The sequence below is a fragment of the Kockiozyma suomiensis genome, assembly GCF_038497685.1.
Source record: "Kockiozyma suomiensis strain NRRL Y-17356 unplaced genomic scaffold V2V93scaffold_11, whole genome shotgun sequence".
NCBI classification, from domain to species: Eukaryota; Fungi; Ascomycota; class Lipomycetes; order Lipomycetales; family Lipomycetaceae; genus Kockiozyma; species Kockiozyma suomiensis.
Window position 1 is genome coordinate 187,116 of NW_027117674.1, and position 24,209 is coordinate 211,324.

The window sequence follows — 24,209 nt, forward strand, 5'->3', positions numbered from 1 at the left end:
TGATGTGCACAGCATAAAGAGTTCATTGCTTACATCCAACATCTACAGTGAACTATTCTCATCTTTAGATATTGACTATAAACATCCTGAAATATCAACTACTGTCGCAAATCATCCTGTTGCCGTCAATTTATTGCGGTTTAGGGGTTCCCAACAGAGACACACCGCCTAAAAATTGCAATAATCTGAAATTTTTTAGCTTTCTTTATTTACTGAAGCAGTATACTGAATACAACGTAAAACCATTCAATTTCAAGCGTATGCCTACTTACTCGGAATTTATAAGAAGACTTAATTGATAACACAAATGCGCTCTTTGAACAAGATACCAGACTAATAAATCACGTGACTGGTTGAGAACTGACTGAAATGACTGAACTGATTTCTGTCGATTACTTACTCTAAAAACCATATGGCATGGCTTTTCTCTCAAAAAAACTGTGACAAAGCTTTTTGCGAAACATTTTTTAGTGAGATACTGGCCCATTTTGCGAGAAGCTGATTTAGTTCTTGACAAATAATGAGCACCAAGCTCTCACACGCAGATTTTGATCTTCTGCCTGAACTCCTTGATTTGCTGGAGCGCGTCTCGCAGGGCACATTAGTTGCTAAAGATATATCCAATGAAGCAGGTCGAATAAAGATCAATTTAAATCGAGTAAGGAATCAGCTGAGCCAGTTCAGTCAGACAGATTCGATTGAAGATCAAAACAAGAAGATTCTCCAGCTGAAAGCAACGATTGAGAAGAAGCAGTAAGCAGCAGGACACAACTATGAGAGTGATCCTGTCCACTGGCTAATGTGTTATAATTAGAGAATTGCTGAACCGATTATCACAACTTGGACAAGTTGTACTCTCTCGTAAAGGAGTTTTACAGAACGACGAGCTGGCAGTTAAAGATAAGGAACCAGAAAAGATAGACGAGATCTCATATATTCCGGCTGTGGCCTCCTTGCTTGAGTCTGCAGAGATACAGATTTCAAATTCTACAGATTTAGAGCAAGCATCACTGTCCACCTCGAATGACAAAACAGTTGATCATAATACGACTACTCAACCACAACCAAATCTAGAAGCGCAAATCGCAAGCCCGAGCAAAGGAAATGAATCGCAACCACAAAGAATAAGCGCAAATGACTTATTAGCTCCGAGCGAACTGATCGGCCAATCTGAAACTGGCAGTGCTGAAATTCCACAGCAATTACAGGAGCAGTTGGAGACACAGTTGAAAGGCGAACTTGACGGAGAACTGTCTGAGATCAAGCAAGCAGTCGGTGAAACCGGTATGAATATTCTGGATGGTGCTACGCCTGACGCAGAGATGCAGGATTTCATGCAAATGATGGACACTACGGCTGCTGCTGAAAATCCATCAGAAAGCCAGGAGCAAGATAATAGCATGTTTATTTCAATGATGGATAATATTGAGGACGCGCCAGGGACTTCGGCACAAGATATAGCAGACATAGCAAAAGCTATAACTGAAAATAATGGAGACCTTCCTGAATTTATGGGCCTTAGATAACTAACTAACCAAAATAGAATAAGTAGTTTGATGTGTCATTGATTACAAACGTTAATTAAGCGATAACGTTTGCGGCGTGGTATTTGCGGCGTAAATGTGTAAACATTGCGCGTATCATTAAAGCCCATGACACAAAATTTCGCCTTCTAAATTTTTCATTTTGTGTGTTCATCATCGACCAAATTCCATCCGTCTCCTTTTCGTTTCCCTAAAATCCTCAAAAAAATTTTAAAAGAACTAAAATTTATTCTTTTTTCTTCTAACAATTCTTCTTCTGCGAAACTAATCCACTAAACCCGGACTTTCGTTGTTGATTTCTTCTTTCTCTTGGTTTTTTTTGCGTGTTGGGATAACTAGCATCTGAAGAAAATATTCTCAAAGAGACCACTCAACCGATTCCTTCTTATTTCAGAAAAAAAGGTATTTCTAACTGAACCATTTGGCGACCGGTATCTTTTTGTCGTGTTTTTCTTTCTTGTACTAATCGCGCGCGTGCCTAGTTTTATTTAGTCATTATCAATAATGTCTGACGCTGCTGTTAATGCCGCCGCTGAGGAGGTCAAGAACCTCGCTCTCGAGACCCCTGCTACGGAGGAAGCTGCTCCTGCTACGACTGCGGAGACCTCTGCTGAACCCGCTGCCGAGACCGCCGAGGCTGCAAATGGCGAAGGCGAGTCCAAGGAGGCCGAGGCCGCGCCTGCTTCCGGCCCAGCCCATTCTGCCTCGCTTTATGTTGGCGAGTTGGAGCCGACAGTTACCGAGGCCATGCTCTTCGAGCTTTTCAACCAGGTTGGCTCGGTTGCGTCAATCCGTGTCTGCCGTGACGCCGTCACCAGACGCTCGCTGGGATATGCCTACGTGAACTTCCACAACGCTGCCGATGGTATGTTCTTTTTTGTCATCGTTTCCATACTGTCGCGATCTTGTTCTAACTATATCAGGCGAGCGTGCTCTCGAGGAGCTGAACTATTCTTCCATCAAGGGTCGTCCATGCCGCATCATGTGGTCCCAGCGTGACCCTTCGCTCCGCAAGACAGGAGCTGGTAATGTCTTCATCAAGAACCTCGACACCGCCATTGACAACAAGGCTCTTCACGACACCTTCTCTGCTTTCGGCAACATTTTGTCTTGCAAGGTTGCTGTTGACGAGTATGGTCAGTCCCGTGGATACGGTTTCGTTCACTACGAGACAGCTGAAGCTGCAGACAATGCCATCAAGCACGTCAACGGTATGCTTCTTAACGACAAGAAGGTCTTCGTCGGTCACCATATCGCTAAGAAGGATCGTCAGTCTAAGTTCGATGACATGAAGGCCAACTTCACCAACGTCTACGTTAAGAACATCGACTCTGAGGTCACTGACGATCAGTTCAGAGCTATGTTTGAAGCCTACGGACCCATCACCTCGGTCTCGCTTGCCAAGGACGAGGAAGGAAAGTCTCGTGGATTTGGATTCGTCAACTTTGACGACCACCAGGATGCCTCAAAGGCTGTAGATGAACTCAACGACAAAGATGTCAATGGTAAGAAGCTTTACGTTGGTCGTGCTCAGAAGAAGCACGAACGTGAAGAGGAGCTTCGCAAGCAGTACGAGGCTGCCCGTCTCGAGAAAATGTCCAAGTACCAGGGTGTCAATCTTTACATCAAGAACCTTGATGATGATGTTGACGATGACAAGCTTCGGGAAGAGTTCTCCGAGCACGGAACCATCACCTCTGCCAAGATCATGCGCGATGAGATTGGCAAGTCTAAGGGATTTGGATTTGTTTGCTTCTCCTCTCCCGACGAGGCAACCAAGGCTGTCACCGAGATGAACCAGCGTATGCTCAACGGCAAGCCCCTCTATGTTGCTCTCGCACAGCGTAAGGACGTTCGTAAGTCTCAGCTTGAGCAGCAGATCCAGGCCCGCAACCAGCTCAGACTTCAGCAGCAGGCTGCCGCTGCCGGCATGCCCGGTCAGTATCTCCCCAACCCTCTCTTCTACGGACCAGGCGCTGGTCAACAACCCGCTGGCTTCATTCCTCCTCCCGGCGCCGGCCGTGGTGTTCCTTTTCCTGGTGGAAATCCCCAGCTGCTCATGCAGCAGGGTGGCCGACCGGGCCAGGGTCCTCCTCAGCAACAGTGGGCTCCTCGTGGTGTTCCTACTGGTCCCAACGGCCAGCCCTTACAGATGTACGGTATGCCTCCCTTGGGTTATAACGGCTACCCGCCTGTTCCTATTCCTGGCCAGGGAGTTCCTCCTCAGCAGATTGCACAGGGTCAAGGACGTCCCCAGCGTGGCGGTTACGGTCCTCAGCAGGGCCGTGGTGGCATAAGAGGTGGCCGTCCTCCTCAGCAGCGTCGCGAGGACGAGGCTGCGCCTGTCCCTGCCGCTGCTGCGGCCGCCGCTCCTCCTGCGCTCGTCGTCAACGCCGAGACTCTTGCTGGCGCCACTCCCGAGGTTCAAAAGCAGCTTATTGGTGAGGCTTTGTACCCCAAGGTTGAGGCCGAACAGCCGCAGATTGCTGGTAAAATCACCGGTATGTTACTCGAGATGGACACACCCGAGCTTTTGAGTTTGTTGGAGGACGATGAGGCTCTTTCAGGCAAGATTGCCGAAGCTGCGGCCATGTACGATGATTACTTCAAGAACAAAGGCGAAGGTGAGACTGCTTAATTGCAATTCTTAAGTGCGTTTTTGAGTGTCTAAAAAAGAATGGAATCGGAAATGGAATGAAGGTTTTGTTTTTTCAATTTCGTTTGCTACGGATTTAGTTTTAGTATTGGTGTGTCTTCTTTTTATTATTACTTTATTATGTCCCTTTTTCGACGGAATATGATGAAACGAAATTGTGGGATCGGATTAGGAATTTGTGTAAGAAAAGAGAATGGAGAAAAAGAAAAAGAATATGAAATTACTATCAATCTTAAAAAGATGTTCTCCTCTCATAACTCCTCAGTGCTTAGAATCGCTCTTGTCCTTTTTTCTACATCAGAGTTGCTACTGAGTTAGCTTTTTGAATATTGGCTTTCTTTTCTAATATTCTTTATGACTTCAGAAGTTCCTCCTTAAGCAAAGGGTATTGGTTCCAGGAAAAAATAAGGATGAAGATGCAATAATATCTATACGTTCGTAGCCGATGGCTAGCTTTTTTATGTGTAATTTCTTTTCGTAAAAGTTCTTCGTTGTTTTTCTTTGTGCTCATGGAAATTTACTGCTCTTTTGTTCGTCTGTATTCACTTTTCATCTGAGCCTCTAATCTAGTAATGAAGCTATGCCTAGTGTGTCCTGTAGATGTGGATTGCGAATATTGTACATTACAGTTTAAATTAGATATTACAAGTATATGATGAGTGAAAGCACAAAATCAAAATCCTTCAGGGCAATCCATACTAGAATGCCCATCCTGCTCACACAAAGCACACCATAATTTTTTCGCAACAGGCGCAGCCTGTGACGAACCATTTCGTATTGGAGAAACCAACGTTTTGCCGTTCTCGCCAGAACCGAGGCCACCATTAGCTTTACAGTCTATGATATCATGTCCTTCAGTTTCACAGATCTCACACCAGAGTCCGGCGTTGACAGTGCTTCGTGCTGTGTAGCCATTCAGACTCAGATTCGACGCTGGCTTGAGCGGGGTTTTAGTGGGCGAGGAAGAGAGATATGCGGATTGCGGCGGAATTTCGATTAGTTGCTGTTGCAATCTCTCGGACTGTGAGCGTTCGCTGGCGATGGTATCTTGCGCAGCCGAGAGCTGATCGCGTAAAGATATTATCTCTTTTTCTAGCTCTTGCTCGCGGAACACTTTCGACTCGACTATACGCTCAAGCGTAGATATTTCTTTTTCAAGCTTATCTTGACGCAATTTGGCGGCCGCTGACTCTGCTGAGACTTGACTGTTGGATGCAGAACTGAGAGTTTCAAGCTGTTGCTCTAAACTAGCAATTACTTTATCCTTTTCGCTAGTCGCAGATTCAGCGACAGACAGCTTTTTGCTGATTTGAGACTCGATTGCCTTTAGGTCACGCAACTCTCTTTCAAGCTTAGATATTTCAGCCTCCAATGGCGCTGTCCGATTAACGACCTCTTGCGCGGACAGCTCATTTTGTGACTTTAGCTCTAATATTGTTTTCTCGCCTTGCTTTATTTCCAATTCGTACTTTGCAACCTGTTGGCGGAGTTGCGCTTCAGAAGAGCGAGCTTGACTTATACTCTTTTCTAGATCGGCAATGGCTAATTCCAATGGAGCAGTATCTGAATTGCCTTCAGCAATTGCAGCACGCTGTTGCTGAAGTTCCAAAATAATGTTGTCTTTTTCTTTGTTTTGTGACTTTGCTTCAGTAAGCTGCTGTAATACTTGTGATTCTATAGCTCTTGACTCTTCAAGATTCGTCTCTAGTTCAGTAATCATCGCTTCCAAAGGCTCGATACTTGTCACAACTCCGTCTGCAGCTGAAACTTTATTGCTGAGTTCTTCAATTTGTAATTCGTACATTTGGTTCGTAGCCATATTAGCTTGCTCTAGGGTTTCTAACGTCTGTCGGAATTCAGAGCGCTTGGCGTCAAGCTCGCTTTGTAATTGGTCTAGCTTGCGTTCTTTATCTAATAGCAACTCACGAAGATCACGTTCGCGTTTCGCAGTATCTCCGTCTTCATTTCCTGACGACACATCATTCACATTCTGTCCTTTGCTCGATTTGGAGACTTGCATGCTTTCAGAAAGAAGAGTATATTCTGAAAGCGCGCTCTGCAGTTCATGCAACGCCTCGTTTTGCTTTTGAATCTCTATATCTCGCTCAGCAAGTCTAGAAAGTGTAGTCGCGAGTTCTGCTCTGAGGCTCAAAGTTGTATCATCACTTGTAGCGGAAACTTCAGATCGATTATCTATATCCTCTGCAGCAAATATGCTACCCGGTGCGGCCGGTATGACTGTTGTCTGCCGCCTTTTAACAGGTTTCGGTGTACTTGAAGGTAAAGATGGAACTGAAGGCGCAATTGATTTCCGCCGTACAGTTGCAGATGGTGTCGATACACGTGCACGATCAGAGGCTGCTGTGCGCGACGCTGTTGGGGTACCTGTAGGTCGAGACATCGAAGATCGCGAGACGCTGCGAGATGCCGAAGTCGGAATCTGTGCCATTGACGTACGTCGAGCAGGAGTATGCCCCGCTAACACTTTGAGATTAGGCATCGGCGACATAGATCGCTCGAGTACGGAAGACGGCCGGCCAAGAACAGAGCGTGAACGCGGCGTGCTGGGGGTTGGCGGAGTCGAGTCGGCGGAGGGTTTTATGTGCGATACCTTTGCTATGGGCACAAAGATTCCGGAAGAAGGGTGAGAGGCGTTAAAGTAGCGCACACTAAAATTGTATGTTAGAGCGACGAGATAAGCGTAGATAAAGTAAGATGAAGAGATTACCCTTCGACAGTGCCATTGTTCTTTCCATACACCGCATCCTCGCCAAGCAGATCAACACCAGCAAACTCTCCAGATTTTCCATGCACTTTTCCTATAAACAATACGACACCTCTGCGACCAGAGGGAATGTAAACTAGGTCTCCGAGGTTAATATCGGCGACGAATCCACGCGCAGACGGCGGTCGCGAAGTACCAGTTGAGTACATTGCCATTCGCGACGGTGTTTTTATCCGTGGAGAAGGCGACGGAGGCTCTGCTTTAGATGACATCCGACTGCTCGAACGATCCGACTTGGAGTGAACACAAATGACGGGTGAAGGGAATTTGTTTACACGCTGTAGATATCAACGTCGTGGCCTAAGACGGACCCTAGAGTTCAGGGCTTGGGTTTCCGGTTTTGATTAAATCTAAACATGGTTAAGGGGTTTTTTAAAGTAATTATTTCGAATGCGACAATAAAATCAATCTCAAGCAATAAAAGGCAATCAAGAGATTTGGAGACAGTTGTGGCTATATTCATCAATGTTTTTTTCTTTCTCCATCGCAAGAGTAAGAATGCTCACGTATGATGAAGGCGAATACGGCTATGCCGCGAATTGGTAGGAAGAGTGACTGGTTTCCGCGAAATCACTGTGCATGATTTTGCTACTGCCTTTCACTGGCATTTCCTGAGCTGTGCCGAATCGGAAGATTTGCTCTTGTATTTTAGTAATAAGGCTACGTGAAGTTACTGATTATTGGATAGATCTCTGAACTTTCATTTGTATATCTGTGTTCTTTGCGACCTTCTCTGAGCGGTACCACACAACATTCCCTCGAGATAGGGAGTTACCAAAGTGAACCTAGGCAGGCGAACAGCCCATTACGGTCATCTTCTGTTTATTTACTATTGTTTCCGAATAGCTTTGTGTCATATTTTGTGTGTCTGCTTAAATCACTCTGATGTTGGAAACTAGGGTATCGAAAAAGTAGGGCAACGATAGATGAAAAGATAATGTGTTTCAGGATGACTTCCATGCATTGTTATTTTGCGATTCAAGCTAAGAGTTGCATTGAAGCATCTCTGATTCAATTTTTTTGTCGGCAGATCTATGTGTCTTCGCAATTCTAATTTGATCTGCATGAATCTGATATGACAGAGTGGATCCTTACTTTACGTACGCGCTACAGCATGAAGTATTTCTTTTAGATATTTCTGATAAACGAACAAATGCCAAAAGATATAGCTTGTATATATGTAACTTAATCCAATATATTACAATCTCGATACAGAATAGACAGAGTGTTATCCACGTATGGCGGGCGCAAGAACGCAAATCAAATAATTCTCTCCCATACGCTCCCGTCCTTGTCCGCCTACCTTAATCCGCACTCATCCAAATCTCTCTTGCCCCCTTTCCCTTCACAATACGCATTCTCCACCCGTCTTCTCTTCCATTTCCCAGTTGGGTGGATTACTAGAAGCCGCTGTATCTGTCAGGACTCTGCTACAATGGCGCCTTCGCTAGAAGGCGATGCTCTCGCCTCTGCGGACATCGCATCACCCTCGCGGGACCTCCCAGCTGTCCCGGCTCCACCACGCTCCCCGTCTCCTCCCCCGGCCCAGACGCCGCAGGCGCAGTCGAATGGTAGCAATGGTCTTGCGCCCGTTGATCTGTTAACTGAAGCCAGCTCTAAAACGCTCTCGCCAACACCCACTCCGCCGCCAGACCAGCCTGCTCCAACTTCTGTCGCCAGCTCGCGTCGGCGCCGAGGAGAACGCATTAGCTACGCTGAGGACTACGATGAAGACGATCTATCATTGTATCTTAAGCGGAAAAAGAGTGTGTCGAGTTCTGGTCCGACTAGTGTGTCACCTGCACCGAACCAGCAGATTAATGGCGCGCCAGCTACCAAGCGGAGAAAGACTTCGACTTCCTCGCCTGCAACCCGCAAGGCGGGTCGTCGCAAGAGTTCTGCAACTTCTACAACTCCCGATATCTCGAGCGGGTCGACGAATGACAAGCAAAAAGGCATAAAACGAAGCAAAAGCGAACGAAATCTCGCTACTACTCAGGGCAAAAAAAGAGGCAGAGAGGCACGCACCTCGACATCTTCGGCGACGGGCCGCGATCAGCGCCAGAGCAGTACTTCCGCCAGCCCTGCGCCGTCTACGCAAAATGCTTCAGGGTCCACGAAAATGAAACGGTCATCAACCTCGTCATCTTCAGCTAGGGGAAAATCTTTGACGTCGGTGTCGTCTATTAAATTGGGGTTTACTACTAATATACCCGATTTTGCAAACGCAAAGATGTCAAAAGAAGGGGTACTGTTGCTACAAGATGGTACACAATTCGCCGCAAACGGTATACTTCTGTCCTGTTTTCCATGAATCTCTAATTATTCTTTGCTAATTGACGGTCATTGACAGACACAATTTATCTTGTCGCCGAGCCGCCTGGTGAACCTTATTACATAGGTCGCATCATGGAATTTGTCGAACGACCTGAATCATCATCCACAGCTACACCAGAAGACTCTGACTATGCCGTTCTCGACACTTATAAGGTTCGGGTTAATTGGTTTTACCGTCCGAGAGAAATTCCCACGCGATCTAATGACTCCCGGTTGCTCTACGCCACCATGCACTCCGATATATGTCCTTTGCTAAGCATTCGTGGAAAAAATGTGGTAACGCATCGAGTGCATGTCAAAGACATGCTTGCATATCGTAAACTGCCAGATCATTTTTGGTTCGACAAGCTTTACGATCGATATATCTGTCGATTCTACGAGCTTTTACCGACCGAAAAAATATTGAATATACCCGCCAATTTCGCCGAAATCCTGCGCAAACAAGTCAAGTACGGTGTTGTTGAAATTGGACGCAGTAAAGACTTATGCGCAGATGCGCGGAACTGTGTGCGCTGTAAACAATGGTGTCCACCAGATGAGTCAGTGTCGTGCGCAGTATGCGGGAATGATTACCATATGAGCTGTGTGCGGCCGCGTCTATTGCGGAAACCTACGCGCGGCTTCGCGTGGGCATGTGCAGCATGTAGTCGTGAGCGTGAGCGCAAGATGCGTGAGAGTAAAGGCAAATTACTGCCGGAGCCTGGTGAAGATAATTATGACGACCCTGCGGTGATGGCTGTCGATAGCGCTGGTTGTGAAGTGGGACAGAACGGTCAGGCAGCCGATGACGATTTTTCCCCTCCTGATTTACCTGTGTTTAAAGTGGCCGATGATAAATTGTCAAGCGAGCAGAAACATGAAATTAAATTGTGGCCGTATCGCTATCTTGGAATCCATTGCAATTTAGAAGATGTGTTGGAAAACAACGATAGAATATATCCTCAAGCAGCCTCGCGTCTGGGCAATAAACACCAAGCTTCTGTTCCAGAATGGGGAGGTCAGCCAGTACATTTTATCGATCGGAACCCGGCAAAAACGAAAAAGAAGAAAGCAAATAAAGGATTGGGAAAGAAGGTAACAGTTGGGGCGACCGAAAAGGAAGAGGATGCAACACCTGTGCCGTCATCACCTGTTCTGGCTCCAGCAGCTGATGTCGAGCCACAACCAACACTCTCGCTTGACGATGCCTGGGTTCAAATACGTCCTGTTGGGCACATTGATCGCGGCGGAGAAGATACAGCTACTTTACGATGGAAAATGCCAACAAGTTCAGAAATGCCAGATGCGGACACCAAAATTGAAGAATTTTTAAAATCGGCCGCGCCTTATGCTACAAAGCTTAAAATGCTACCTTCCTCTGCAAATTTTATGGATAACGCACTTGCAGCACTTATGAACTGTGGTTTCGATTCTGTGGAAGCACTTAAAAAGGTAGCTAGATTTACGCGCAAATCGCTTAAGGAGCCTACACTGAGTAAAGAAGAAGTGAAAAAATTTGAAGAAGGAGTCAGTAAGTATGGTTCTGAACTGCGTCCGATATATAAGTACGTAGGAACGGTTTCGGCTGCGGATATTGTGCGCTTCTACTATTTGTGGAAAAATACGCGAAATGGACAATCGATTGAGGATAACTCTGATGATAAGCATAAAGTTGATGATAAGGCTGTGCTTGCGGACGCGGTTGCTGATTCACAAGATGACTCTGCGTTCGATATGCAGAAAGTGCACGAAAAGAAGCAAGGATTCAAATGCAAGTTTTGCTCAACGACTCATTCGAGAGCATGGCGACGTGCGCCGGGGTTTGCCATTGTGAAGACGAATCCGAGTGTGGCGCTGTGTATTCGGTGTGCCGAGTTATGGCGGCGGTATGCGGTCATCTGGGAGGATCCGCATGAAGTGTTGAAAAAATCGCATCAACGAAGCTCGCATGGACAGAAGCGGAAGGTCGAGGAGGAAGTTTTGCGAGAGATTGATGAAGGTAATCGGTATGAGACTGAATACTCAGAGGAGGAAACAGAAGAGCGCCGGGATTCTGAACCAGAGGCTGAAGTTCCGAAGATTGCAGTACCGGCTAGACGCAAGCCTGTGGTTGCACCAGAGGCGGCTGCAGCGAATGAGTCGCCGGCGACATCTCTTTCGAAAAAGAAAGGATCTCCGATGGTTGATGTTGCAATACTTCCTACGTCGTGTGGAGTCTGTGCGTATGAGGAGCCAAAGGAATCGTTATTACAGTGTCATAGTTGCAAGATGCGCGTGCATATGACATGCTATGGAGTTCGCGAGGTACCAAGAAAATGGCGATGCGACCCATGTCGGAATGACCGAAATCCGTCGATTTCAATGGTACGTATTGTGTTTTGATGATTCTATTGTGAGACCGTGCTGATTGTTGATATGTTCTTAGGATTACAATTGCGTTCTTTGCCCTTCACAGTTGCTCGTAGAAGTGCCCCATGCCGAAAGGTCACCTCGCGACCCGGTAAAGCCTACTTCAGGACATAACTGGGCACATGTATTGTGTGCCGTGTTTACACCCGAAATCAAGTTTACAGATTCGTACAATATGAGTGTAGTAGAAGGAATTGGCTTGATTTCCAAGACGCGATATATTGCTGTGTGTACGTTGTGCAAGGGCCGCGCTAATGGTGCCTGTGTGAGCTGTCCGATTTGTCATGATTCTTGTGAGTGTGCTTTTTTTTTTATTTCTTATTTGTGAGAAATTAGCTAACGTGAAGTTATCAAGTCCACATTGGATGTGCGCGAAAGGCAAATTACATATTCGGGTTTGATATTCAGCCCGTGAAATCCAGCCGGCGCGATGCAGTCAACATGGTGAAGCTGGGCAACGAGACAGGACAAATGACGCCGATGATTTGGTGTTCTCATCATAATTTACGTAAGTTTACTGTGCATCCGTTGATGGAGATGTCTGCAACGGGAATAGTTGATTCTGCAGTTGCGAAGGCTGTTTACGGCGGAGTCGGGACAGGCAGGAGTGCGCTGAATATGTATTGCCAAACGTATAAGCAAGCAGATATGGGACTTTTGGGAACAGTGAGGGAGGCAATACAAATTGCTGCGGCAGTGAGGCTAGTGGGGGCAGCAGGAGTGCGGGCACTGGGTGCGGGACGGAAGTTTGCAGCAGGAGTGCCTGGTCCGCTCAGGGTTACGGCGCGGATTACTGATGTGACGAATCTGGAAGCCGATAGTGTTGATGGTGTTGCTAACGATAAAGAAAGAGTAGAAGAGGTGGTGGTTAAAGAGCAAAAAGTATGATAACGTGTGTACAGTGTATGATTATTACAGTTTATAGGAATGGTGTTTTCTTATTACCAAAATTGTATCTTATTCAAAATGAATTACTTCTAATCACCTAAGAGAGGCGAGAATTAGGGGTAGTGACAGGTCAATGCGATTGATTGTCTTACGAGATAGATCTGGGAAGATCATGTGTTTTTGAGATCGAGAGGATAAGCGAACCATGTGCGAGATGATGATCTGAGGTCACAAGATCTGAGTAAGATCAGGTATAAGTGCCCGCTGAGAACCGTCGGGTCGTGTCTTAACTCTTATCTCGTACTAAAGATAAAGTATTAGGATAAGTATGGTTGATATGAAAGAAATGGACGCGTATACAGCGTCGTCTACGCCAATTCCGCAGCTGGACATGCAGCTCAAGGCACGGGCATTGCATCAAGAATATGGAGATCTACTAGACACAATGGCCCTATCCTATGAGCCGGATCCGCACACAGTTTCGTGTACGCCTGTTCCTGAAAAGAAGCAGAAGAAGGAAGAGGGAAAGAGAGACGGGGAAGAGCAGGTAATTAGTTGACCGGTAACAGAGAAGCAGACGGATAAGATAAGATTACTGATGAGGCGATATAGATTGATGTAAGGCAAGAAGCGAAAAATCTCGCGAAAATGGCGTCCAAGTCAAGTGTCGAAGAATCAAAAGAACATAGCATAAAAATTGAATAAAAAACAAGAAAACTACAATTTTATGAGTGAATTTGATTTGATATTATGAGACTATTTGATGTTTTAATATGCCTCATTCGTCATAGAGGCTTAGTATTTCCTGGAAAGGGAATAACTGGCACTAAGAGTAAATTAAAGTTAAAGCTTTGCATCTTGGCTGGGCTTTTTTAGGCGACGATCAATTGCTTAGTATCTGGTTCTATTGTATTGTATTGTATTGCATTAGTTATTGTTATTGAAACGCTGTCATAGAAGCAGTATAAAACTACCAAAATATTGATAAAATGCTCTTTTAGTCTAAATTTGCATCTTCAGTTATACATTCGGCTTCCATTTAGACAATACACGATTCATTCTAAACAGCAGCCGCGCAGTCGTTGCTCTATTCTTTACCAGCCGTTGCTCAGCAGAGTTATTACCCATCTACTCTGCTCTTTCGACATATTGAACAAAAGTTGTCGTCGGCCGCAGCCGGCCAAGAACGCGTAATGCTGACGATGCCTTGCGGCATATCTGAGCCTCCAGCGGCTCAACCTTAACCTCAGCCGCGTCATCTGCTCTGTCAGAATACCGCATCCCCATCTATAAAATATCAACAATTGCCTCTTCTTCTCCTTATTCTATCTTACTCTCATTCGGGATGCTTTCCAGAACGGTTGAATCCCTGTCTATCAGTCTCCCTCGCTCTGAGGCTTCTCCTCCACCTTACAGTGCTCCTTCAACCCCGGTTTCTGCTTCCGAGGAGCAGAAGCAGCAGCTCGACGACGAGTCTCTTCGGGGAAGCACAAGCAACAGCAACAATCCAAATTCTCGCTCTGACTCCGACTCTGACTCTGAATCTGACATCGCTGATGAGTACGCCTTCCTCGACAACCTACCATCATATGAACCTGCGGCAGTGCCCACCCGCAACATCCTCCGCAAGCCAGTGCTTGTCCCTATGACTTCAAAATCGATCTCGCCTCGCCTCCTTGTTTCCATGCCTGAGAAACCAAGTAACATGATTTGCTATTCTGTCCTTCCTGAAGAGATACTTTCTAGAGGCGTCGTTCAGGCTGATTTTGACGCTCTCATCCTGTCGTACAACAACATCATCTTCAACTCGGCCTACCGCATCAAGTCAATAATGCAAGATAACTTAAGCAATAGACGTCAGTCATACCGCTCGGTTTCTAACCGTCGCGACCGACGTGAACTTCGGTCACGAAGCGGTTCAAATTTTGGTATTGTTGGACTCTTTGCGCGCACTGCTCTCGGCGCAGTCACCCTCGCGACAAAGCATCGCCGTAGACTGCAAGCGACAGAATACATTAACAGAATAAATGAGGAATACTTTAAGGCGCGACAACTCAAAGCTCATGTCGTCGATGCTGCCATTGCCATCAAGCTGAAGCAGTCCTATGGCGCAATAACTTGCTCTTCCAAGCGGGCTCCTGAAAGTAATGGTATATCGACGAAGAGAAATGATGTAAATCTCACATTAGAGCCGTCTGATGATCAATATCTGATATTATATGGTATTGATTCGGACGTCGACACTATTCTTGGTATTGTACACTAATTTTATTCGCTCTAACTCCTCTTTGTAATATAATATATCAAATGTGTATTGAAATAGCATTTATAAGCAACCCACAACTCCAGTTCAACGGCACATAATCACATCATATTCTCCCCCATCCGCTTCTCAAACGCAAGCCCAGCTTACAGACTATCCCTGCAAATTCTGCAGACCATGTCGTAGCTCGGTCAAAACAGTCGTTCCCTTCGCTGTGAGATGTGCTAGAATATTCAAGTCAGACGTGTTCGTTCTATATGTTCAGCATATTGCACTCACGGCGCTGTCCCCACGCGGATCCCTTTGGCGTTGTACTCGTCCACCCCTTCCCATCAGCCGAATAGATTATCGTCTTCTCATCACCACCTGCGCGAGCCTGGACTAGTGATGCAGAATATCCTTTATTTAAATACTCTTCGACTTCACGACTGTTGAATCCGCGTACAGATGTGAATTGCTGTGCTGGCTTATGTTGCGACGGTGGCTGCTGTTGCTGCGGCTGTTGCTGCGGGTAGTTTGATCGGGATTGGTCTCTGCGACGCCAATTATTATTTGATGATCTATAAATCAAAAGTCTTCTTGTTAGATATTGTGCATAGAATGCATGGACTGAGTGAATGAGAGATATAGGAGATCAGAAACCTGTAATATCTCCGTCATTTCACGTTACTTCTAATCACACATACCTATTATCCTCTGACATGGCAAATATTTTTCGAGAAATTGGTCTAAGTGAAAAAATAACTGCAATCAAACTAAAAAGGTAGAAGTAAGTGGAAGAGGAAGAAAAGGTGCCGGTTGGTGAAGTACAAGTAACAAGTTATTTTTACAGGTTTTGGATCACTATTTCGAAAGTTTCTCGTAGCCGCACGTTGATCTCCTCGAGCCATCCTACTATTCTGCTTGGTTTTAGTACTCTGCAACAACCAACTGCCAGAACAAATAGACAAAAATGCAGGCACCGTTCACGGTGCCAGCCCAGTACTCTGGGAAAAAGGGCGTTGTCAACGTGTCCTCCGTCAAACGCGTCTTTGAATGGCGACCTGCCAGCGATCGCTCAGAGACAGGTGACGCGAGTGATCAAGCGATAGTGATACAACTTGCCGACTTATCAAGTATGTGTCTTAATTTCTATTATTACTATAATCTGGTTACTGAAATAGACTGTAACAGGTCTTCAAGCATCGCCGGCAACGCATCCTAAAGCGAGACTGAAAATTAAAACAAAAACCGATTCGCAGTTTGTATTTCAACTACCAACGCGACCAAACCTCGAAGCTCTCAAAACAGTACTTTCGTCAGCTATAGCTGCTTCACAGCAATCCCCAGCCAACGCCGAAACAGGCTCATCCCCCCCGGTCAAAAACGGAAAACTAACTCCGAAACCGACCGAGAACGCACTTAAGCGCAGTATGAGCGATACTGAATTACTCTCCAACCGAGAATTACAGCAGAATTTGCTAAAGTCCAACAGCGATTTACAGCAACAATTTCTGGACGCAGTAGTCAAGCAAAGTCTACCAGCGGAAGAGTTTTGGCGGACAAGATTGCCGCTGTTGAGAATGCACTCGCTCGTTCAGGCGCAGAATCGTGGATTATATAACGTTCTCGCTTCAATCAAACCAGTTAGTACGACACAGGCTAATAGCACCGGTACAGAAACTGGGCAAGCGCAAGTCAAAGTTTCGCTATCGCCAGACAAGATCAAGGACATATTTAGACAATATCCAGTCGTTAACAAAGCTTATCAGGAGAACGTGCCTCCGTTAAAAGAGACTGAGTTTTGGTCGAGGTTTTTTCTTTCGCGTCTTTGTAGAAAATTACGAGGCGAGAAGTTAAGTGTGAACGATCCTGTGGATGTGGTCATGGATAAATATTTGAATCTAGATCAAGACGGTTTGACACTAGAAGAGAGAGAGCGTGAAAATGAAAATACGAAGGTGATGAGATTTGTCGATGTAGAAGCGAACGAAGAAGATGATAGTCAGGTAATTTTCTTTTATGCAAAGACTTAGTTTAGTCGTAAAGACTGCTGACGCAAAGTTTAGAAAGCTGGAAATCAGCCAGACATCACGATGCGAAAGACGACGCAAAAGGATGCGCTATCAATAATTCGTACATTCAACGAACTGAGTCAAAGAATTGTCGACGTTGTACAAAGGTATGCTGATGATTTTCCAAAGCATCAATTTTATTTTTGCACCATCTAACTGTAAGTAGTGAAGCAGAGCAACCCGAGGGCGAAACGGAAAAACTCAAAGAGCGCGAATTACAGCTTCAAGATCTCGAGCCTGAAGTTGCTGCCCCTAGAATAGAGCTTCATCTTCATCGCAATAACGACTCGGGCTTCTCAAATTCAGACACTCACACAGCTAACGGTAACGACCTATCTGCAGCCAAAGTACTTGAGAATGTGAATAACTCGCTTCCACACGGCCCAGTAAACAAACTTCTTACTTCGACCATTCCTCCTGCGTCAACGATTTCTGAGGCCCAGAGCCAGGTATTTGGCTTGATTGACGATCGTCGACATACCGAACAAGCTAAAGATATAACCATTGATGCCGAGACTCCATCCAGCGACGCGGCAGCTATCCGCGAGATGAAGCTCTCGCACGCCACAGCTGTCGAATTCTTGCATCATTTCTGGGCGGCATTTTTATCGTGCGACGCGGCGCGCGCTGCGGGACTTGCGCAGCTAGCGGCGTCGGTGGAAAAGAGTAGAGTCAGATTACTTGCTATTGTTGACAGGTATGCTGAGGCGGGGAATGGGGTCGGTGAGAAGGAGGTTGCGAGAGTGAGGGGGTATATTGGAGTCACACTGAAGTCTATTGAGAAGGCTTGTCGGACGTACAAAGAAATTTTGAAGAAGCAGCAGGAGCAGCAGTCGTCTGGTGCATTGTAACATGTCAAATTATATTTTACTAAATACAGAAAGTGCTTATGTTTAGTAATCCTAAGAAATACAAATCCCGAATATTACATAAGTGGTACAAAAAGCTTAAAAATGTAATCAAGAAATGGATAACCGCATACATGTTGGATGGATTGCACACTAGCTTCTCATCATTGTCCCACTTTTCATCTCAGAATAGTCTTTGTCGCTGTAGCAAAAATATCCGAATCAACCCACGCAGCTCAAATAAAGGATTTTTAAAAGATGGCACCGCCATCTGTCAAAGAAGAGACACCGGATATTGCAGAAGCGCCACGAGTTCGTAAGCGCAGATGGGATGTCGTGAGCGCAGACGCATTACCCGTGAAAACTGAGGAGGAACTCGAAACAAAGCTCGATATAAAGCTAGAGACCGGATCGAAAAAGCGCTCAAGATGGGATGAAGTTGAATCTACACCTTCATCGGGGCGAAAGTCTCGCTGGGATCAGGCTCCGGCTCTCGACGCGACCCCGATGGGACAGAGTACATTTGGTATGCAGACGCCTGCATATACTGGTGCTGCTGCTTCTGGTAGTGCAGGGCAGGTTGCTGTTACCGGAATGATTTCAGATGAGGAACTTGATAGGCTGTTGCCTTCTGAGGGATATGAGATTCTGGAGCCTCCTGCGGGATACATGCCAATTCGCACACCAGCAAGGAAGCTACTTGCCACGCCAGCGCAGACTGGTAGCGGGTTTGTGATGCTTGAGGATACAACTTCGCAGAGCCACACACTCGCTAAGCAGTTACCAACCGATATTCCCGGAGTAGGAGAACTACAATTTTTCAAAGAAGAAGACATGAAGTATTTCGGCAAGCTTGTCGACGGTCGCACAGATGGCGATTTAACGCTAGAGGAGCTCAAGGAGCGTAAAATTATGAGATTGTTACTTAAAATCAAAAATGGAACCCCTCCGATGCGAAAATCAGCTCTTCGGCAAATCACAGACAACGCGCGGCAATTTGGCGCTCAAGCATTATTTAACCAGATTCTGCCACTGCTTATGGAGCGTACACTTGCAGACCAGGAACGACATTTGCTTGTCAAAGTCATCGATCGAGTTTTGTACAAGCTCGACGAATTTGTCCGGCCATTCACGCACAAGATTCTTGTCGTCATCGAACCGCTTCTCATAGACGAGGATTACTACGCTCGGGCAGAGGGTCGCGAAATTATTGCCAATCTCGCCAAAGCGGCCGGTCTTGCTCATATGATTTCCACCATGCGACCAGATATTGACCATGCGGATGAATTCGTGCGGAATACCACTGCGCGTGCGTTTGCGGTCGTTGCATCGGCACTCGGTATTCCTGCGCTGCTGCCGTTCTTGAAGGCTGTCTGCGGATCGAAAAAGTCATGGCAGGCTCGCCATACGGGTGTTAAAATCATCCAACAGATTGCTATTCTGATGGGATGTGCCGTATTGCCTCATTTGAAGGGTCTTGTCGATTGTATTGCGCCTTGTTTGACTGACGAGCAAGCTAAAGTGCGCACAGTCACGTCGCTTGCGCTCGGGGCACTTGCCGAGGCAGCTGCACCATATGGAATCGAGTCGTTTGATTCTGTGTTAGAGCCGCTGTGGCTTGGTATTCGGCGTCATCGTGGAAAGGGTTTGGCCGCTTTTTTGAAATGTATTGGATATATTATCCCGCTTATGGATCCCGAGTACGCAAACTATTACACGAAGGAAGTGATGGTGATTTTGTTGCGCGAATTCAGTTCGCCCGATGAGGAAATGAAGAAGATTGTACTACGCGTTGTGCAGCAATGTGCTGCAACTGATGGTGTCACGGCACAGTATTTGCGCGAGGAAGTGCTTCCTTCCTTTTTCAAGAGTTTCTGGGTACGTCGTATGGCACTTGATAGACGCAACTACAGGCAAGTTGTCGACACTACAGTTGAGCTTGCGCAGAAGGTTGGTGTTGCCGAGATTGTTGAGCGTGTGGTAGTTGTTTTGAAGGATGAGTCTGAAGCGTACCGAAAGATGGGCGTGGAAACTATCGAGAAAGTCGTTGCTGCGCTCGGCGCAGCTGATATATCTGAGCGTTTAGAAGAAAGACTTATTGATGGCATCTTGTATGCATTTCAAGAGCAGACTGTTGAGGATGTAATTCTGCTCAATGGGTTTGGCACGGTTGTCAACGCGCTTGGGTTGCGCACGAAGCCTTACTTACCTCAGATTGTCTCGACCATTCTTTGGCGTTTGAATAACAAATCAGCCACCGTACGTCAGCAGTCTGCAGATTTGATCACACGCATCGCGGTCGTGATGAAGAACTGTGGTGAAGATGTGCTTATGGGCAAGTTGGGTGTTGTGCTGTACGAGTATCTTGGCGAGGAGTATCCCGAAGTACTTGGTTCAATCCTGGGTGGTTTGCGCAGTATCGTGACGGTTGTTGGAATTTCTGAAATGCAGCCGCCTATTAGCGATTTATTGCCTAGATTGACTCCAATTCTGCGAAATCGTCATGAAAAAGTACAGGAGAATACGATTGATTTGGTGGGAAGAATTGCCGAGCGTGGCGCGGAGTTTGTGAGTGCACGCGAGTGGATGCGGATTTGTTTTGAGTTGCTAGACATGCTTAAAGCGCATAAAAAGGGTATTCGTCGAGCGGCTAACAACACATTTGGTATGTTTTCCAATTCTTTCTAATTTCTTTTTGACAGTTCAAAAAGGATGCATAGAGCTAGTTGCTGACGGAGGTATAGGTTATATTGCCAAGGCGATCGGTCCACAAGATGTACTAGTGACGCTGCTAAATAATCTACGCGTACAGGAGCGTCAGTCGCGAGTTTGTACTGCGGTAGCGATTGGAATTGTTGCCGAGACATGTGCGCCATTCACGGTGCTCCCAGCTCTAATGAATGAGTACCGTGTTCCAGAGCTGAACGTGCAGAATGGTGTGCTCAAGAGTCTTAGTTTTCTATTTGAGTACATTGGCGAGATGGCGAAGGACTACGTGTATGCTGTCGCTCCATTACTCGAGGATGCACTGACCGATCGAGATCAAGTGCACCGCCAGACGGCGGCTACGGTCGTGCGACATCTCGCTCTCGGCTGCGTTGGTCTCGGTGTCGAGGACACAATGGTCCACATGCTCAATTTACTTATGCCAAACGTTTTCGAGACGTCACCGCACGTGATTGATCGAATTATGGATGGTATCGAAGCCGTGCGGAACTGTGTTGGCGTGGGCATTGTGCTAAATTACACCTGGGCGGGACTTTTCCATCCGGCGCGGAAAGTGCGCGAGCCATATTGGCGGATGTATAATAGCGCCTATGTGCAGAGTGCGGGTGCGATGGTTCCGTATTATCCGAATATCGACGATGAACCCGAGTATCGCAGATCCGAGCTGGACGTGTGGTTGTAGGTGTTTGATCTTGTATGAATGAGGAGCATGTAAATACAAAAAAATAGGAATATGACTTAAACCATCGGCTCCAACTCTGCATTGATTGAGAAGACACCTCGGTAAAGTGCATCTGTGCCCAGAAAAAGAAAGCAAGCAATGATTGCGCCGCTACAGCTGCGGCTGCTTATTCTGGAAGCAGGAGAGCCGTAGCTGTAGCGGCTTGTGCAATTGCGGGGCTTCACGGTACGTAAAATCTAAAAACTGCAGATCTTTATCTACCCCATGACACTTTATATATTGCAGTCGGATGACTGCCAATTACTACTACAAAGAGAACGTTACGTGTCCGGGACGGTCTCAATCTCTCTTGGTTCGATATTACAAATGAGTCTATTCTTGGTGGAACTGTAAGATTTAGTACCTGATCATCCCATATGACAGAGGACCTGACTTACATAGTTAAATACAGATCCAACAATCAATCACTGACAGAAGCTACGCACTGCACAGGGTTATCAGCTCAGATTTTGTTTTATTTCGATTTTATGTGAGCAAGGGTGTTTCAGAGACGTTATAGTTGAAGATTATTGCAGCTCCGAATTCCTCTTTTCAGCTCAAATCAACTCGCAAGATCTTAATAACAATGCTTCAAGTGATTGTTTACGTTCTTCTATCTTTGCTTGCAGGTAAAATACTTGTAGACAAAATCACTTATATTGTTGCCGCCCGCAAAGCATACCGCGCAGTCGGCGCACTGCCGGCATACAACCGTGGCCGAGATTTCACTGGCATGCACAATGTTTTTTACTTACTACGTGCTTTACGCAATGACACTGTTCTCGACAAGGTGGCAGAAATATATGCTGAAGAAGGTCCAACTTTTTCACTGACGACGCTTGGCCAGACAAATGTACAGACTATGGACCCTGAGAACATCAAAACCATCCTCTCAACAAAATTTGCCGATTTTGACTTGGGAAGACGGCATGATGCCTTTTTTCCAACTTTGGGTGACGGAATTTTCACCCTTGATGGAGAAGGCTGGTCTCATTCTCGTGCACTGCTCCGTCCACAATTCTCGCGCGCTCAGGTATCTGATGTCGTGAAACTGGAGCGGCATGTTTCGAATTTATTAGCGGCGATTCCTCGAGGTCCTGGGCAATCTTGCGAAATTCAGGAGCTTTTATACAAGATGACGATGGATTCCGCTACCGAATTCCTATTTGGAGAGTCTGTTGACTCACTTGTGTTGGGTAACGATGAAAAGACTGGCGCGTCTAGCATCGCTTCTGATGGCGGGCGTCGCGGGTTTGCCGCCGCATTCAACATCGCGCAAGAATATTTGTCCAAAAGAGTGATTTTTCAGTCTTTGTACTGGGTCATCAATAATTCTGAATTCAGAGAAGCCAATCGTGTAGTGCACAGTTTTGTTGATTTCTACGTTGCGAAGGCACTCGAGCATTACGACAAGAAAGTGAAGGAGCCGGCAGCAACTGAGAAGCAGGGTCCGGAGCGTTATGTCTTTCTCGATGCTTTAGCCGAAGAAACACAGGATCCACGTGTACTGCGCGACCAACTCTTGAACATCTTACTTGCCGGTAGAGATACCACTGCTGGTACGCTCACCTGGGCATTCTACGAACTAGCGCGACACCCGCGCGTGCTTGATAAACTGCGTCACGAGGTTCTTGATCGATTCGGAGATCGACCTGGTGCAGAAGGCAAACTGCCTATGAATTTTGAGACGCTTAAGGGCTCGCTGTACTTACGATATGTGGTCAATGAGGTTCTCAGACTTTATCCATCCGTTCCGCAGAACTTCCGTATAGCCAACAAAGACACGGTGCTACCGCGGGGCGGAGGCAAAGATCGGTCTGCACCGGTATTTATCCGCAAGGGGCAAGGGGTGTTCTACTTAGTCTACAGTATGCATCGTCGACCTGATTTTTTTGGCGATGATGCTGATGAATTCCGGCCTGAGCGATGGGGCGAAGGCAAGACTTGGCAATGGGAGTACCTCCCATTTAATGGTGGACCTCGCATTTGTCTAGGACAGCAATATGCACTCACAGAGGCAGCTTATACGCTTGCTCGGGTTGTGCAGGAATTTGATACTATTGAGACGACGGATGTACCGCAAGCAAATGGGAAGCCGCTGAAGAGAGCACTATTGACAATGTCTAGTGCTGCTGGCGTTCACGTATCTTGCTACAAGAAGTAAAAATTGAAGCTTATGTAGTTTTGCGAAGATTCTTTGGGAAACTGTGTAACTTGAGAGTAACGTGCTGAAATGCGACTGCTGATTCCTGATTTGTGATTATTTAAATCTTACACTAATTTGATGTAAATATTTATATTTCAAATGCTAGCAGGATGCTTTATGTAGGCACTTATAGATGTAAACCATACAAACAATTATTTAAAAAATCGATCGCCGGCGACTTGATGAGAAGCTATCGCATTTTTTGGATGTCTAAATGTAAAATAAAGTGATCTAGGCAATAAAGATAAAACTGGGAAAGATGGAGCCAAAGGAGAGGGGGCATACAGAATAGCAATATTCTACAAGCATTCTATGAGTCTACTGCATTAGTAATGATAATATATATATAAGCAAGAAACGAATACATTTCTTTTTTTTCCGCTATCTCAATAATATTTTAACTAATTCTATTTATTACAACAAGGAATTTCCAGAAAAAAAGATTCCCATTTCATTTTTAGATTCATAGTTCATCTCATTTACAGTTGATATAGTATCTCATTTATATTATTACTGCTAAAGGTGTAAAAGCAGGTTAAGTCTCTTCAGCAGCTGAATTATCAAAGGTTTCTGAGTCCATGTCTATTTACACTTTATATATGACATTTCTGACATTTCCAAACAGCTTACTACTTTGGTAAGTTGAAGTGTAATAGTGCCCGGGATATTTAGCCGCTACACGATTGCGGTGCAATTGCCACAGCTGCTTATTCTGGGTGCCGGCTGCGGTGCACATATGTTTATACATGCCATTTCTCTGTGTTTACGTTTGTATTCCGTCTTGCTAATATC

General features: G+C 45.9%; 9 protein-coding genes across 9 annotated transcripts; 7 read left to right on the plus strand and 2 right to left on the minus strand.

The window, feature by feature from the left end:
• The first annotated feature begins 365 nt into the window (after positions 1 to 365).
• On the plus strand, positions 366 to 1,700 carry V2V93DRAFT_373085 (uncharacterized protein). Its single transcript, XM_066910889.1, has 2 exons — positions 366 to 753; positions 815 to 1,700. Exons 1-2 carry the CDS (start codon positions 521 to 523, stop codon positions 1,524 to 1,526), a joined length of 945 nt encoding a protein of 314 aa, XP_066764416.1. The 5' UTR covers positions 366 to 520; the 3' UTR covers positions 1,527 to 1,700.
• Positions 1,701 to 1,718: 18 nt separating this feature from the next.
• On the plus strand, positions 1,719 to 4,367 carry V2V93DRAFT_52430 (uncharacterized protein). The gene is made up of 3 exons (XM_066912719.1): positions 1,719 to 1,946; positions 2,027 to 2,409; positions 2,468 to 4,367. The coding sequence occupies exons 2-3, from the start codon at positions 2,049 to 2,051 to the stop codon at positions 4,180 to 4,182; spliced, it is 2,076 nt and encodes a 691-aa protein (XP_066764417.1). The 5' UTR covers positions 1,719 to 1,946; positions 2,027 to 2,048; the 3' UTR covers positions 4,183 to 4,367.
• A 506-nt stretch (positions 4,368 to 4,873) lies between these two features.
• Positions 4,874 to 7,134, minus strand: V2V93DRAFT_326871 (uncharacterized protein; the record flags this gene model as incomplete). The annotated part of the gene is made up of 3 exons (XM_066907541.1): positions 4,874 to 5,457; positions 5,791 to 6,869; positions 6,929 to 7,134. The coding sequence occupies 3 exons, from the start codon at positions 7,132 to 7,134 to the stop codon at positions 4,874 to 4,876; spliced, it is 1,869 nt and encodes a 622-aa protein (XP_066764418.1).
• Positions 7,135 to 9,107: 1,973 nt separating this feature from the next.
• V2V93DRAFT_326605 (uncharacterized protein) lies at positions 9,108 to 12,598 on the plus strand (the record flags this gene model as incomplete). Its single annotated transcript, XM_066907534.1, has 4 exons — positions 9,108 to 9,273; positions 9,339 to 11,665; positions 11,727 to 12,003; positions 12,066 to 12,598. 4 exons carry the CDS (start codon positions 9,108 to 9,110, stop codon positions 12,596 to 12,598), a joined length of 3,303 nt encoding a protein of 1,100 aa, XP_066764419.1.
• Positions 12,599 to 13,943: 1,345 nt separating this feature from the next.
• On the plus strand, positions 13,944 to 14,864 carry V2V93DRAFT_381590 (uncharacterized protein; the record flags this gene model as incomplete). The annotated part of the gene is made up of 1 exon (XM_066912112.1): positions 13,944 to 14,864. One exon carries the CDS (start codon positions 13,944 to 13,946, stop codon positions 14,862 to 14,864), a length of 921 nt encoding a protein of 306 aa, XP_066764420.1.
• Positions 14,820 to 15,688, minus strand: V2V93DRAFT_52620 (uncharacterized protein). The gene is made up of 3 exons (XM_066912720.1): positions 15,548 to 15,688; positions 15,141 to 15,436; positions 14,820 to 15,085 (listed from the first exon to the last, which is right to left on the minus strand). Exons 1-3 carry the CDS (start codon positions 15,562 to 15,564, stop codon positions 15,015 to 15,017), a joined length of 384 nt encoding a protein of 127 aa, XP_066764421.1. The 5' UTR covers positions 15,565 to 15,688; the 3' UTR covers positions 14,820 to 15,014.
• Positions 15,689 to 15,755: 67 nt separating this feature from the next.
• On the plus strand, positions 15,756 to 17,836 carry V2V93DRAFT_373100 (uncharacterized protein). The gene is made up of 4 exons (XM_066910890.1): positions 15,756 to 15,976; positions 16,035 to 16,849; positions 16,910 to 17,022; positions 17,082 to 17,836. Exons 1-4 carry the CDS (start codon positions 15,814 to 15,816, stop codon positions 17,764 to 17,766), a joined length of 1,776 nt encoding a protein of 591 aa, XP_066764422.1. The 5' UTR covers positions 15,756 to 15,813; the 3' UTR covers positions 17,767 to 17,836.
• Positions 17,837 to 18,021: 185 nt separating this feature from the next.
• V2V93DRAFT_326659 (armadillo-type protein) lies at positions 18,022 to 21,172 on the plus strand (the record flags this gene model as incomplete). Its single annotated transcript, XM_066907535.1, has 2 exons — positions 18,022 to 20,428; positions 20,508 to 21,172. The coding sequence occupies 2 exons, from the start codon at positions 18,022 to 18,024 to the stop codon at positions 21,170 to 21,172; spliced, it is 3,072 nt and encodes a 1,023-aa protein (XP_066764423.1).
• Positions 21,173 to 21,794: 622 nt separating this feature from the next.
• V2V93DRAFT_373107 (cytochrome P450) lies at positions 21,795 to 23,388 on the plus strand (the record flags this gene model as incomplete). Its single annotated transcript, XM_066910891.1, has 1 exon — positions 21,795 to 23,388. One exon carries the CDS (start codon positions 21,798 to 21,800, stop codon positions 23,373 to 23,375), a length of 1,578 nt encoding a protein of 525 aa, XP_066764424.1. The 3' UTR covers positions 23,376 to 23,388.
• Between the last annotated feature and the right edge of the window lie 821 nt (positions 23,389 to 24,209).